Genomic DNA, 16,253 nt, shown 5'->3' on the forward strand with positions numbered 1-16,253 from the left:
TATACCAGAATGTATCTACAGTGAATAGCAGCTGCTATGTGAAGTGGAAATTGAATGTTCTGCTCATCAGTCAGTGTTTTGCCATATGGCATATCATATGGCATATCAAATAATTCCTTATATGGCTTCAATATTCATGTGGTCTGAAACCCAGGGTTATATTTCATTTCCTCACATTCATATCAGCATTAAAATCCCTCATGAGGGAAACAAGGGATTTATAATGTGATAAAAGTATTATAGTCGAAGAATTGCACTCAAATTATCTTCATTTTCCTTTTCCCATTCAAAGAAGATATTTATTCTTATCCTCACAAACCCCTTTCTTCTGGATTAGGCTTTTGATTAAGGAGCCCCATACAGAGTTTTCACTTCCCTGCAGCTCCGGCTTCATATGAGTTCCCAAGCCCTTCAGCCCTCTATGATTGTGTTACTGATCGACTGACCCTCATTGTCTCGCCTCATCCATCTGTCACTTTACACCAACTGTCCTCTGACAAGCCTGACCAGGACAAATCGCTGAACAAAATATGGTGTCCCGCAAACACAAAGAGAGAAAAATGAGAATCAGTTAGGTGCTCCCCACCATGTCACAGCAAGAAAAAGGAGAGTGCTGAAATAAGATCTCTTCTTGCAAATGAAGTGAAAAAGGATGCTTTGCAGGAGCTGCTTTGTGGCAAAGGTCAATCGAAACATCTTCAATCAGCGACTAGACAAAAAAAAAAGAAACGTTGTCTAGCATTCTTGCAGAAAAATGGGAGCAGCAAAGCACTCTTATAGCAATTTAGAAGAACCTAAATGAGCTCTATTTACTTTCACATTCACAAGTACAATTGATTATAGATATACTTTATTTAAACAAAACAGAAAAAAGCCATTTATGTTACAAAGACACACATTTTCTTGTGCTCAAACCAGTTTTATTTAGTTCAGTCAGGACACTCGCGTCAAGATGTGGCTCTGCTCATGTGCTGCTCTGGAACAAATCTGAGCAAGCTTGACTCAGACTGTCCCTGAGTTCATAAACCCTCCTGGCAGAGCCTGAGGTACACATTATTTGATGAGCATGAACACATATCAAAAAGAAAAATGTACAACAACTGATACAGGAAGAGGCTGGGGAGGTGGGGGGAGTTAAAATTCTGAAGCAGGCAGCAGTGTAGTGGGGAAGGTAGAATTCAACATTGTTGTATGCAGCCTGAAGGAGTGCCAAATGTTTATTTAGACCACCTATTGCAAGAGGTAGGTTGTGAACTTACATGTTTAGAGGGTGTATGGAACATGTGACTATGCATGTGACCAAACTGCCTGAAATACCACAAGACTCTATTTGAAATGTAGTACCCTTTAAATGCTGTGCAGAATTTACAAATGAGCTCTTTATTTGTTGTTGCCCAGGTGACAGAGACCCGTACAGGTCCTCTTGGATGCAGTAACTATGACAACCTTGACTCTGTTAGCTCCGTGCTGGTTCAGAGCCCTGAAAATAAAGTGCAACTGCAAGGTTTGTCTGATTTATCTACTGTTATGGTAAATGTCATGATCAATTTTTACAGATAAAATATTCCTCTTAAAAGTATATGTACAGGGAATAAACATCAGTAACACAGGTGGCCGTCTCAACAGTTTGATAGATTCTATTAAGTAAGTTATAAGCTCAGTCAGCTCTATACTCTAACTCCCTAAACTTTCACTGTCACTTTGTAACTTCAAAGTTTGAAGACAGCACTAATCCCAGCTTGGTTTTACAGGCTTGCAGGTGATCCTTCCGGACTACTTGAGAGAAAGTTTTGTGGAAGCTGCTCTCAGCTATATAGCCTGTAATGGAGAGGGTGAATTTGTCTGCAAGGACAACGACTGCTGGTGCAACTGCGGCCCCAAGTTTCCAGAGTGCAATTGCCCCTATATGGACATCCAAGCCATGGAGGAGAGCCTGGAGAGAATCACAGAGACATGGGGATTGCTTTACAAAGAGTTTGAGGAATCAGGTAAGAAAGCCCTCTAAAAAAATAACCAATTCTTACTTTCTTTTGCAATGCAGACATCACATTCATGCCATATCCTAAACGCAGGAAAATCTAACTTTCAGCGTATAAATCATTCATATGAGAGGGAGTGAGAATGAATTCAGGTGTTTTATCTGCACCGTTAAATCTGAGCGAGGATCCTATATGTATGATCCTCCCTATTCTGTGATTTATTGGTGAACTATAATAGGTGGTTGTGAATCCTGGGTCCTGGCACACTATCTGCATCTAGCAAATTAACAATGCGACAGGAGCGGATTTAAAAAATCAACAGCTTTCGGCTCAGGTAGTTTACAATATGTCTGGAGCAGATTAATCAGCTATAAAACCCATTTATTGCTGGTCCGACTTTTCATATCACCGGGGAAACAGAGTTTGAATGGAAGTACTTAGCATAATGTTTGGTTATTATTGCTGTGCTCGGTCACCCTGCCTTGGTGATTATTACTCAGGTGAAATCAAAATGGATGTCTTTTTTTCCACTCCTCAGATTTGGCTGAAATATTCCTAAGTGCAATTACTTTCAAAGTTTATGTTTTAATAGCTGGGTGTAAAGTGAGGGCAGGTGCGTGCCCAGAATGCAGACATCCTCAAGTGTCATAAAAGTGTCCTTCAGCCAGGGATATCACAGATTTCCAGCTTGCTGCCTTATCAGCAGTAGAAGATGCCAGAAAGTGGTCTAACTATTGACACAGACTGAGATTAAAAACAACATCTGCTACCCAGCACCAAAGCTATTATTAAACTTGAACGAAATAGTGACAAAAAAGGACATAATAGTATCAAAAAGGCCTTTCCTGTCCAAACTGTTATTTGTTGTTGAAGCTCATTGCTAAGTTTCAGAGTGTGAAATAATAAAGCCTCCTGTCCATAAAGTATGAATTTGCTCAAGTTTCATTTAGATTAAACACGATGAACTTACTCCAAGTGAAATTAAGACTGTGATGATTAAGTTGTAAGCAAATAAAAATGACCTTATTACTCTGAATTTCTATCCCTCTTTAGTGTGTCACTCTGAATGCTTTGGTTTCCTATTAGCTTTACTGATTATGATCAAAATGTTAAAAGGGACTTTTTCAAAGCACCACCTGACAGATGCCGTGGCCCAATTCAGAGGCTTGATCCGCCAAAGTCTGCATTTCTAGATTGAATATCTCAGAACAGCCTGCCAAGGCCTGTCCCATGTCAAACGCTCCCTCAAATGAGGCTGAGATATGCAGCCTTCGGTGTATCCTCTGTATTCTCTAGTATCACACACTCCACTGTGTGCTGATCAATTGTTTAATAGACTGTTGAGGTGATCCATGCCCAGTCGTAAATTCAGGACATATGATGTGACCACAATTTATTTACAAGGAATTTTGTTTAATGTGCTCATCATTGACTGGTAAATATATGACACAAGCTGGACTGATGGAAAAGCCACCGCTGCCATAGATTATTTCTTCTTGCAGGCGTAGACAGAAAAATCAAAATTAGGCTCTATAAATATAAATCTGTTCTCATGGTATGTTATTTTGCGAGTTATTTATCATTTGTTAAAAGGAAATGTCACATCTCACACTGTATACTCATGCCCAGTTACCCAACCCTGGTAAAAATATGGGTGTGGTAACCAAGAATGTTGCATGCTGTACAGAGGACAGTGAATGGATCCTCTTGGAAATGTAATTGTTAAAATTATACAGATATCCCCTTTCTTTTTCTGCTGTTACAGATGAATTCAAGGCGTTCTATGCGAGGCTGCCGCAGAACTATTTCCTGAACGTGTCAACCATCCAACACTTGTGGTCCCTGGACAGCCTTTTCCAGTGGCGATATGAGCAGTTGGAGAACAGCATGCGGGTCCTCTCCAGACGAGCCCAGAGAGTCATCTTCAAGCTCTTCAGTCTGAGCAAAAGATGTCATCGACAGCCCCAAGTCCGCCTACCAAGAGAACGGTGAGCACGTGGAGCACTGAAAAATACATTTTGATTCTCTCTACCCACATCTCAGTTACATACATCTGATGCTTTTTTAAATATCTTTCAGTCAAAGCTAACTTTGATCCTGAGTAAAGCTACTGCAGCCAAACTTTTTACATTGAATGTCTCTTTTTAATGTAGCGTCTTTTTGTACATTCCTCCCTTTCTGTTTGATGTACACTCTCCAAGCACTTTATTAGGAACATCTGTGCAATCTAACGCAGTCCAGTACACTACCACCACCCACTACGACCTCAATAATAAACAAAAGTAGAATTATCACCTTTCTGACAATGTCAACAAAAACTGAAAACATATAGGCTTTGTAAAAGTGAAATTTATGACAGAGTTGTTACACTGGATTGCATCAGATTGCACAGGTGTTCCTAATAATGTGCTCAGTATGTGTATACCCTCAGAGGAGTTGCAAGGTTCTAGCATTTGTTTTTGCAAAATCCTACTGTATATCAAGACACAGCCTGCAGTTCTTTCTATAGACTAATCCAGGGAAGTAGGTGGAAATAAATAAGCTGCCATTGCTGCTGTGGCATTTCACTTGTAAACCCTCACATTAACCTTTAGTGAACTGCATGTAAAGGATTTTAAATTTTACTGATTTTTATAACTTTTGTAGCTTTTGCCAAAAATATGATCAGCCAGTGAAACCAGTTGAAATACAACCATCCACATGCAATTAAAGCAATGTTGTTTGGAAGCTAGAGATCTAAAAGACCTTCAACTTTAAACCAAATTCAGCCAAGCTTTTTCATGACAATCACCAAAACAGAGCCTACTTGGCTTGCAGCTTCTCCAACACTAAACTTCAACTTCAGAAAAAGAAAAAAAAAAAAAAATTCACAAGTCTCTGCTCCATAAAATCTTCATCGAGCTTCATGAAATCTGCATGAGATCATGAAATTTTCATTCCATTTTACTGGACTTCATCTCCATGAAATTCTCTGAAATGCCTCTGAAACCAGACTCTCTAAGTTTCATGGCCGTCAAGAATAAAACTCCACTTTTGCAGTTTCATTCAGTTTTATTAAAATCTGTATTTCTTCTGATTACAAAGCTGGAAATCAGTGACTAAAAGATTGTTGACTGATGATCATATGGTAGTACATTAAGTCTAATGAAGTGTAACCTAATGCTGGCTAGATCTAAATTACTGCAAAGTATTTAAAATCCATTCGGGTTGATCAAAAGTGGTAAAAGTAAGTATATGAAGTATATGCCATAACTGATTTCAGACTTACCTTTAAAGTCTAAATATTCATAGATCTTATACCCAAATAACAATGAAATGTGTTAGTGTTTTCCAATATGACTGTTGCAAAAACCTCTCATACATGCGTTTTTTTGATCTTCCACCTCCATGATTAAGGTTTGGATATGTCTAAGGTTAGGAAAAGATTGCATCCATGGTTAAAAGAAACTAACATTGACTGTTGTTAGGAGACAGAATGCAAAGCACACTCGCTGGTTGGCTGGTTGTATGGTTGTTTGTCAAACTGTCCATCCCAATCTTCTCTATAAATCCTCAATTTTGTGGTGGTACAACAACTAAATGCACCTTGTCCCTTTGCTATTGAAAGAGGACAGTCATTTTCCGCATGTCAGAAAAATGATACTCGTCAGAAAAAAATCATTAGATATAGGTCATTTTAAGTGTTTTTGTCTTTACGGATTTCAAAATTTACAAAATTACAGATTAGCGCCTTTACAATGCACATTTACATAGTCTGCCTTCATCTGTCAGAGGGGGTGACGGGTGATGAATCCAACCATCACTGTCAGTCACACTGCGTTCATTTCGATCGAACCACCACAGTAATGGTGACGATGCCAGAAAGCACAACACATAAATCAACCAGCGGATTAATCTATACAGTGTACTCTGTTCAATGTCCAGACTCTTGGTTTTCTTTCTTTTCTGTCTCAGCGCATCCCCCCTCACCCCCCCACCCTCACCCTTAATCTGTCTCGTTTTCTCCACCACATTGCCAAACCACATTAATCACTGATCTATGCAGCTGATATTCCAACCCACTCGCCAGGAAAAGGAGTGGGAGCGCCATCACCCTCATTCAGGCAGTTTTTATCTATTTTATTAGCATGGCATCAACTGTGAAGCCTCCCCTTTCTTTGTCTCTCTTCATAGAAATTTCCTTACTCAGTGGAAAGAGATCAGGATGTTTGTCAGTTTGCCTGGAAGTGAAGCGGAAGCTCTTAGAAAAAAAACAAACAAAAAAAACACACACAAAAAAAACTCAGTCTCCCTTTAAGATCCTATTCATGGCACTTGAGATAGATGAGACAGATGTGATTGATTTTGCTTCCTGGGGGGTATTTTTCCTCTGTGCTGACAATTATGAGTGAATAAGCCAGTCAAAGCACCAGTCAACTTGGCTTTTATTAGGTGGGTAATGATAAGACTGCAGATTACACTGTGCTAAAACTTTTGCCATTAGGCATAATGATGCACATTGTCATTCAAGTGATGTTTTCAGTACTTCTGCTTCAATCAACTTAGAAAATGTCTTTCTTATGCGTAGGCCTTTCCCACAGAAGAGGTTCAGTATTTTTTCACACATGCCAAGGTGAATGCTTCACTGAAGACTCATCTCATCTTTGTTTGACTACTAAGAGAGTGCAATTAAGAGTTGATTCTAAAATGTTGAATAGCTTTGTAATGATCTTGTCAAGGCATTCAGTAGATCACACCAGTCCTACTTTACAGCCTCACTCTATTTCACTCACATCATTTAGTACAGAGGAAACAATGGCCAGAAGGTGTGATGATTGCATATCAGGACACTTTCCTTTTCTTCTCTGAACGTTTCAGATGTCTTTCTTTGCTTGTTTAAAAAAAGAATGAATTTAATGTAACATGACCAACAGATTTATGGACCTGCACAAAGGCATGTCCGTAAAGAAGTTGATTTCCCAGTTTCTTGTGGAAGAACTTGACTAGCCTAGACACAGAGACCTGACCTCAACCCCATCCATCACCTTTGGGATGAACTGGATCTCTAATTGAGAAATAGGCCTGATGTGCCACCATTGCTGGTTTTTGTCCATATGATTTTGTTTTATTACTATTAATTTTTCCACGGAAAGAAAGCTTGATAGTCCTTTTACTGACAGTGTGACAGTTGTTTGTTCAAGATTTTTTTTTTCTCCCACAAAACAGTAACAGTATTTTTCATGGATTTCAGTTCCAAAACACAGTGTTGCCTGCTCCTTTAAAAATGGCCCAGAAGTTAGAGGACACTGTGATTTACAGCAGTGGTTTGGAAGAAGAGTTGCGGGGAGCAGGAAGGCTGTACATAATCACACCAGGGAACTAACAGTACAACTGCAGTCTTGTCTCGGCGACTGCTTTGCTCTGCTGAAGCTGTGGGAGGTGAAATGCCTTGACCACAGGTAGCGCATGATGGAAAGAAAGAGCCCTTTCGGTTCATTCCCCACGACCGCTTTTTCCATTAGGGGGTTTTGATATTCAAATCAGTGATTTTCTGAACTCAGACTTGCTTCCCACTGCCAAGCACACAATAAGATTGGGATTCAGAGGAAGGATGCCCTAAATGTAATCCAGCAAACATTTTCAGATTAGCATAAAGTTTACCACAATACATCCTCATCAAAGAAAAAGCTTTTTTTTCTGAAAGGAAAGCCAGCGGTGTGTACTGTGCATTTCTTCTCTTCAGCAAGCAAAGAGGATAAGAGGCGTAAAGGGATCACAGTCAAGAAAGTGCTACAGACGGGAATCAAACTCCAGCCCACATGGGAGAATTGTATGTATGTCTGAGAGTTGGTTACCCTACGGCTGTAACGCACTTCTACTGTAATATTTATGTCACAAACTGATCAAAGACAACTTTCCCTCTCTCCACTGTGTCTTGCATTTTCTTCCATTTTAAACACCAACATTTGTGCTCATATCCTTTGTATGTGTAACCTATACATTTGGCAATTAAAGTAAAAAAAAAACATGAAAACTGGAAATACTCAGTCCAAGCTAAGTCAGTAACACGAGGGTATTCCTGCAAACACTTCCATACCATCCCAAAGACTATAATACAAAGCTTGACTAGAATGAAACTCTAAACCTTGTAATGCCTATAAATCCTAGAGATACATTTATTATGAGATGGTGAAACCACTGTGCCCGGTTTTTAAACACACATTTAGCTCACGGATGTGGTCATTTTTATAGCTAAAATGTCTAGATTAAAATTGGGCTAGATTTAGCTTGAACATTCACAATTTACCTTGGAAATATTATTTTGACAAAAGAATACTTACCACAGTCCATTTGCTAGAAATTTTCTGTAGCCTTCAGCTACATCTTGTGCTGTCGGCAGAGCTTGCTCAGTTGTCATGCAAATGGTTCAGTTGTCACATAATCTAAGTATGGAATTTCAGTCATGTCATAACAGGTGTTCATATACAGGGAAACCATGCTTTTTGGAATCCTCTCGGCTCTGTCTGCATGCTTTACATTATGCTGATGACACTTTTTTATTTTTAACAAGCAAGCTGTCTGCAGACCCAGACAGGTGTCCTGGACCTAATAAAGCCACTAACTATTAAACCAGCTCATCCTATATGCCCCATTCAATAACCATTCTCTCTCTGCCTGTCTCTCTCCTTTCTCTCTTTTTCCTCCTTCCCTGGTGCAGGCCTCAGTCCTACTGGCTGAGTCATTTCCAGTCTCTCCTGTATTGCTCAGAGAACAACCAGCTTGGTGCATTCTCTGAGGAACTCCACAGCTGCAGCTGCCGATACGAACACAGCCCCTGTCAGCTGCCTCCACCCTGCTCTGTTGGGGAAGGCTCTGCCTGTGCGGTTTGTGCATTAGACAACCACACCCGCTGTGGGAGCTGCAACCCAGGCTTCGCCCTGATGCAGGGGGCCTGCAGGCCCATGGTGGCGGACTCTACAGAGAACTACCTGGGATTTGAGACAGACCTCCAGGATTTGGAGCTTGGATACCTACTGCAGAGAGCTGACCGCAGGCTAGAGGTATTTTTCTTTTAGCCTTTGTTTAATCATGTCAGGCTGACCGAAGGCTGAGCTGTCTTTCACAGCAGTAACCTTGAAGGGATATATTCACTCATGGGAGGCACTCTGCATTACAAAGTCTTGCCCTTCTAGCTGCTGAGGAACTTGCTTTTTTTATGTTTTTCCTCATATTTGTTGTACCGAGTTTTAGATATTCTGTATGTCTGAGGCAGCTCTTGGTTCATTGCCTTTGCTTTACATGAATCCCAAATATTACCTGGTCCAGCAGGTTTTATCTAACAATACATACAGTACAACCAAAAACATTTTTTGCCACATCATACTAGTCAATATAAATAAAAGTAGTTGAGTTTGTAGGGTTATTCAACTCCCTCCTCAGAGCTACAAGCTTAAAAAAAAACAAGTCGGACCTTTTTTGTCAAGTTAAACAAAAGTATATAAAATGGAGTGAAATTTTCATATGTAAGAGACAACATAGTAGCTATTTGTATGCCTTTTAAGTTGTTTTTTTAATGCTTTACTCGTTTACTTTTCTGTGACTATTGGCTCTATAATGTAACTGTGCTGACATTTTTGCCCATGGATATATTAAGAGAACAGAGTAACATGTTCCAGGATGGCACCCAAGTCATTTGAATTAAAGTTGCTCACTTGGCACAAAAAATTTTATTTGGACCCACACCACATCACCACATCAGCATTAGAGTGTTTGTGGCACTCAAAAGGTTATGAGGTATGCATTTCAAACCACATGTGGTTTAAAATGCATACCTCATAACCTTTTGAGTGCCACAAACACTCTAATGCACATGTGGTTTAAAATGCATACCTCATAACCACCTGATTAAACTTTAGCCAGATACCTTTGTGTGTCATCCCCATCCCACTGCAAAAATGTCAAGACTGTAGACCTCACATAATTCATTTATTTGTGAACAAGCACTGACTATTGTACAGCCAATGATTAAAATTCAAATGATAAATTGAGATCTTTCTTTTACTGTAAATTGATGCAATTAAAATGTATTCACTATAGGTATGTACTTATTGTGTTTATGTGTGCAGTATGTCCTTACTGTTTTCATGTCTTTTTTTCTGTTAGGTCCATGCAATCTTCATCAGCAATGACATGCGACTCAACAGCTGGTTTGATCCATCGTGGAGAAAGAGGATGCTGCTGACGTTGAAAAGCAACAAGTACAAGTCTAACATGGTCCACATGCTGCTGGGAATATCCCTTCAGATCTGCCTTACAAAGAACAGCACACTGGAGCCTGCCCTTACTCTCTACATCAACCCCTTTGGTGGGAGTCATTCAGAAAGCTGGTACATCCCTGTCAATGAGAACAATTTTCCAGACTGGCAGGCCACTAAGCTGGACCTGCCCTTCGAGTGTTATAACTGGACTCTGACGCTAGGCAACAAGTGGAAGACGTTCTTTGAAACCATCCATATCTACCTTCGTAGCAGGATAAAGACTCAGGATGGAGTGAATGACAGCGTTTATTACGAGCCTTTAGAAATGACAGATCCTGGTCGTAACCTGGGTTACATGAAGATTAACAGCATCCAGGTCTTTGGCTACAGCATGCACTTTGACCCAGAGGCAATTCGTGACTTGATTCTACAGCTGGACTATCCATACACCCAAGGTTCCCAGGACACTGCCATGCTTCAGCTCTTGGAAATACGAGACCGGGTGAACCGGCTGTCCCCTCCAGGTCAACAGAGGTTGGACCTGTTTGCCTGTCTTCTCCGACATCGGCTTAAACTGACTGCCAGCGAGGTGGTTCGCATTCATGCCTCCTTACAGGCCTTCAGCTCACGTCTGCCCAATTCATTAGAGTATGAGACCACAAAGTTGTGCAGTTAACAGCTGCTTGATGGGAGGTCTGGATTGTAAACATCCACAAAGAAACTCCTGAACATGTGAATTGTGCCATTCATGGTGCAAATGCTTACAGTTGTGCTCTGTCTCTATGGATTACCAAACTGTATGGTTAATCAGGAGAGGACCAGCTGTGGGCAGCTGAAGAATGTACTCATCTGGTTGTTTTGGTTTCTGTTTTGTGGCGACTACCTTCAGTGCTATATCATAAAGAATGAGGTGGATCGGTGAGAAAATACACAACTGTTTCTCAAGAACATACTCTTAAACAAAAGTAGGAATTCAGATACCACTACATAAAGTTGAACCATCCTGTTGCAATATGACTGCTCATTTATACTGTAAGTACCAATGCCAGATGATTGGACATTTTATGGTAAAAATGTCTGTTTGTTTGTAATTTTTATATGTTCCTTTGCTTCAGTGACAGTGCACTTTCCATGAAGACCAGAATACAGTGGTGTCAGTCAAAATTTTGTAGATAAATTGATATTAAAACATCATGTTATAACAAATTCCAGCTGTTGGAATATTTTTCATGATACTTTTAACATCTTCTAATTTTGAAATATACTCAAAAAGTTGTTACAAATTGGAGTTGGGGTAAATGAATTTGATCTAAATGATTATAACAGCTATGCAGCAATGATCAGAGTATTTTTTTTTGCAATTATGTCAATGTGTCTCGGCATTTTCTGCTCACTTCACTTCACAAAAATTCACCCAGGAAATTCTGTTCCAACAGCAAACAACCTAAAACTCAAAGAGATGAGAAAAACACTGCATGTCTAATCACACATATTTTCTTTTACTTCATCCACACTAGCAGTTCAGACAAACAAGTTAAAAGATGCACTGTGTAGCATTTCCAATCATCAATCTATAAACCGTCACTCACCTTGATAGGGCTATTTTAAAATTATATGGACACTATTTGGTTCTATTACATGGGAACCTATTTGTTCTCCTCTTTAAGAACAAACAACAGTATATTATTTACAGTTTTACTTACTTTTAGCTTTACTCACTTATGCTGTAAACCCATCAAGTAAATTTCCTGCCAAATCTGATACATTGGTGCACAATAAAAATTGCAGCAGGCGAGTAAAAGGCAGAGGTCGGCTACGGTACTTGACAATAACTGACAGGTTCCATGGTTCAGTGCAGGTTTCAGGCCATTTTTAAACATAGTGTACAGGACCAGTACCAGGTTTGGGGGTGCAAGTAATAAAATGTATTTTTATTGAAAGAAATGTAAGAAAAAGGCATGCCTGCTTCTTTCTGTTTTCATCTTTCAAACGTTCTCTCTCTGCAGTGTGTTGCATGTAGCATCCTATTTTCACCAGATGTGTTTGAGCTATGTTTTCCAATCTTCTCAGTCTTATGTGTGATGGAACAGATACATGCACTTTAACCAATGTAGCTACTCCAGCTGTGTAGTGACTTGCACCCCACTCACACTTTATATGGGTAACTGTGACCTGATGCCTTTTTCAACACTTTTTTTAATCACTTAGTGTACATCTGCAGTTATGCTTATTGTGTTGTGAGCTCTGTCAAGCACGTCTTGATTGCACAGCAGTACTGTGGCCGAACAGATCCAATGTAGACACAGACAGAGAAAGCAGCTGTTGCTATTGTACTGCTGACATGCTGCTGATATGCTGCCTCTGCTGCGTGGCCAGTTTAGACAAGGTGATGGGACCAAATACCAATTAGATTCAGGCAGCACACAGCACTTTGTGTTCAATTCAAGTGGAGCTTCTGAAGGAGCACAAAGGGGGAAGGGGGGCAGGTGTATTTGTTTGGGTGTTTAGTTCAAATTTTAGCAATCTTTCTCCAGAATGTCTGACTATACCTTTAACACCAGGAGCCTGGGTTTGCATTCCATCTCATACCAAAAGTCCAATGGCTTCATTTAATATTTTAGCATGACCACAGTCCTTGCCCAACCTTACTCAATTATTGGAACAGGCTCAAAGGACAGAAAATGAACAAAATGATGTCAATCTGATTTTATGAACCTGTGCTATTGAAAAATGTTGGCAGTGAACTATCAAACATCACTGAATATAATCAAGTTTTGCAAGAACTTTAAATGTTGTGTGGGAAGTGATGAAAGTATACTGTAAAGGTAACGTTGGGTTGGGTATTGGTTTCCAGCTTAACCTTACCAGCCAGGCTGTAGGTTGTGATTCAGTCACGGTCAAGCTCAAGCTGCTTACAATTATTATACTAATGTCTTCAGATTAATTATGAGTTATTGATGTGAAAGAGATACACAAACATGGACTTGTAGGTCAGTCACCATGATCAAACACTGCTGTGCCTCTGTACTGTAGGTCAAACATTCTGCCTACATTATTAATGTCAGGTAGAGGATGCCACCTCTAATCTGTTAATATGCACATGCCTCAGTGACACTGGAGACCAAAGGGAAGTCAAGCACCTATGAAGGTTAACAGTCATCACCTCAATTTGTCTGCTTCTCCAATCAAATCCAACTCATGTCAAAAGCTACATTGGATGAGGATTGTACATGGATGAGTAGTGTTTGATGAGATGCGTGAGTGGTGGAATGTATTACCAAATGTCAGCACATCTTTTCGTCGATACAGCCGTGTCAATTACATGGAGGAAATGAGTGCTTCACGGCAGCAGCTCTGGAAGAATGAAATACAGCACTTTTGGTTGTGTTGGAGAGTGTGTGGTGACTTTGTTTCAACTTTGAGGTCACTAAATGTCCAAAAACGGTCTCCTACAGCTGGCTAGTCCAACCCTTTTACGACCCTGCATAGGAGGGAAAGGGATTACAAAACATGAAACTGCAGGGGTAAAACACTAATACATTTTACTCATCTTCACCAAAAACTTAATTAAACATCCACACAGTCTGAGTAATTAGGGATATGGATGGTGCTTTTCAAAGAAAAATGGAAATGGAGGACTTAAAAATAATTCTGCCCTCCCTACAGTACGTGTTCTTCCTCCAGCAAAATAAAAAAAAAACCCAAGGTAGTATACCCGTAATTATGTTGTTTAACAGCACTCTGCTCATTGTGCAATTACCAGACTCAGTTTTAAAAACCTGTCCTGCAGAGGCAGCTAGCCATAATTCATTATCGTGAGCTTGTAAATAGCTACATTTTCTATGCCACCAGTGACTGCATGCAGCCTTCCTTATGACAATGTGAGTGGGTGGCAAGAGGTGAGCTTTGATTAGAGAGGCTCTGACCTTTAGTAGTCTGTCAATCAAAGGTATCAGAGAAAAGAAAAGTCCACCCTATTCAATGTACATCTGCTTGATTAAATCCTCTGTTTGTAATTTATTGAAGATGATGTCTCTGACTTTTGACTCTTATTCTGCCTTGACTGAAATTGAGGGGAAATTTCACCCAGCAGCAGAATATTTTTACTGATGATGACCTTGGACTGTTTAAACCAACATCTAGGAAAATTAAAAAGTTTTATTTAAAGCTGGAAACCAGACAGGCAAGGCAAGTTTATTTTATAGAATGTTTCTATGTTGCTATTGCAATAGATATTAAAATCAAGTACTAAAACAAACTTAGACCATGTAGAAGTTTGTTCCAGATCTGTGCTGATTTGTAGCTAAGAGCAGCTTCACCAACAACCAAGAGACCAGTACCAGGAGACCTCAGAAGTCTGGTGGGTTCATATTCCAGCAGATTACCTGAAATGTTGTTTGGTCCTAAAGCCATTTAGTGAACAAGCAGTCATACTTTAAAATCATTAAATCCAGAGCAGATATGATAAGATAATAGATAAGATAATAAGATATTAAGAGCTGGACTGATGTGCTCAACTCTGTAAAAAACAAAGACTTGAGAAAAGCTCATTATAGAAGTCAAACCATGTAGAGATAAGGGAGTGGATTCATTTTTCTAAATCTGGTCTAGACATGAATTTTCTGATTTTTGCTGTATATTTAAGGTGGTAATAGGCTGACTTTGTTATTATCTTGAAGTAGCTGTTTAAAATTAAGTGTGAATCCATGACAATATTTCTGTAGGGTTTTGCTTTTCAGCAGAGTTAAAAAGAACTTTCAGATTTTTGTTTTTGATGCAGAAACAATTACGGAGATGTAGTGAACAATCATAAACACATCTGTCAGTAAGTCTTTATGGTGTACAAGAACATTGTTAAAGTTTCATCCATGGGCAACCATGCCCCCTAGGAATTACATTTATGTACAGCAAATGCATTGCAAGAGAAAAGTGAGGTACGTCTTTTATTGTTAATGAACATTAATGAATCTGCCAAGCTGCTAAATATTTATACAGAATGTATGTGTATCTGCCAAACATATATAGATTTTTTTTTTCCTACAGTATCCATTTCTGGCAACTACAGTATGATAAAAAATAGTTATGTTTAGACTCTTATAGTAATTGGTGAAGGTTAGGGAAAGGATTGCAGTCACAACATACCAACATGTAACCGAAACCACAATCTTTCCCTATAACCAAAATGCTTTTGTTGACTAAACCTAACCATACACAGAACTAGGAGACAGGGTTGCCTTAGGAAATTTTTATTGTACCAATTAGGAACATCCAATCGTTGATTTGGTCAATGCAATATAATTGAAATTCCAGGGGTCCATGGAATCATGCTTTATTTTTTTCAGAGTGTATATGAAGATTGAATGTGTTAAAATTGACTAATTTGGGGATATCAATATGTAATTCGAATGTTCTTATTTAAAATGTCATCTTAGAACAGGATCTGTTCAAAATGTATTTAGTGTGAACTCTCCGTATGCAGTTTATGTAAAAACCAAGGGTTGGACAGCGGCTTTCTGTCGTATTGATGTTGGTGCAGCTGATATTAAGCTGAGTCAGGTTGCTTCTGCTCTCACATCTGCCACTTTGCTTCCTGCATTAATTCCTGCTCACATTTACACAATTATCGATGCTCACACTTACTATGACAACTCAAGGAGATAATTTATCCCTGAGTAGGGATTAGTACGGGGCCTGTTTGGCCATTTGACAGAGTCAGAAAATCAACAAACATATTTGTGCACAATGATAAAGCCCTCAGTCCTAACACACATTCCAGAGAAATCTACTTGTCCAGATCAATACCTTTTGCATTGTATTTTCACAGGGAGTGTAATTCTCAATGTCAGTATGGATGTGCATTGTACTGTGGCAAAGTGTCAGGCTCCAGCTTCCATACAGACCAAACTTTTCCTCCCCCGGGACCTGGCAGTGCAACGAAACAGAGAACAGGAGGAGGAGGCAAAAGGTAACTGTCGTCCGCCAATAAATCAATACGCTGCTTTATTACTTCAGAGAACAAAAGGCTCTGCACTGAGAT

General features: G+C 39.5%; 1 protein-coding gene across 2 annotated transcripts in view; it reads left to right on the plus strand.

The window, feature by feature from the left end:
- Nucleotides 1-12,713, plus strand: part of LOC121900794 (BMP/retinoic acid-inducible neural-specific protein 3-like) — a 50,035-nt gene extending 37,322 nt beyond the window's left edge. For both annotated transcript variants that reach the window (XM_042417330.1, XM_042417331.1), the window contains 5 exons: nt 1,399-1,504; nt 1,752-1,988; nt 3,745-3,967; nt 8,677-9,019; nt 10,122-12,713. In XM_042417330.1, the coding sequence (XP_042273264.1) occupies nt 1,399-1,504; nt 1,752-1,988; nt 3,745-3,967; nt 8,677-9,019; nt 10,122-10,892 (1,680 nt within the window). In that variant the 3' untranslated portion in view covers nt 10,893-12,713. The remainder of the gene's footprint in view (nt 1-1,398; nt 1,505-1,751; nt 1,989-3,744; nt 3,968-8,676; nt 9,020-10,121) is intronic.
- Nucleotides 12,714-16,253: the final 3,540 nt, after the last annotated feature.

Source organism: Thunnus maccoyii, chromosome 7, assembly GCF_910596095.1.
Source record: "Thunnus maccoyii chromosome 7, fThuMac1.1, whole genome shotgun sequence".
Taxonomy (NCBI): Eukaryota; Metazoa; Chordata; class Actinopteri; order Scombriformes; family Scombridae; genus Thunnus; species Thunnus maccoyii.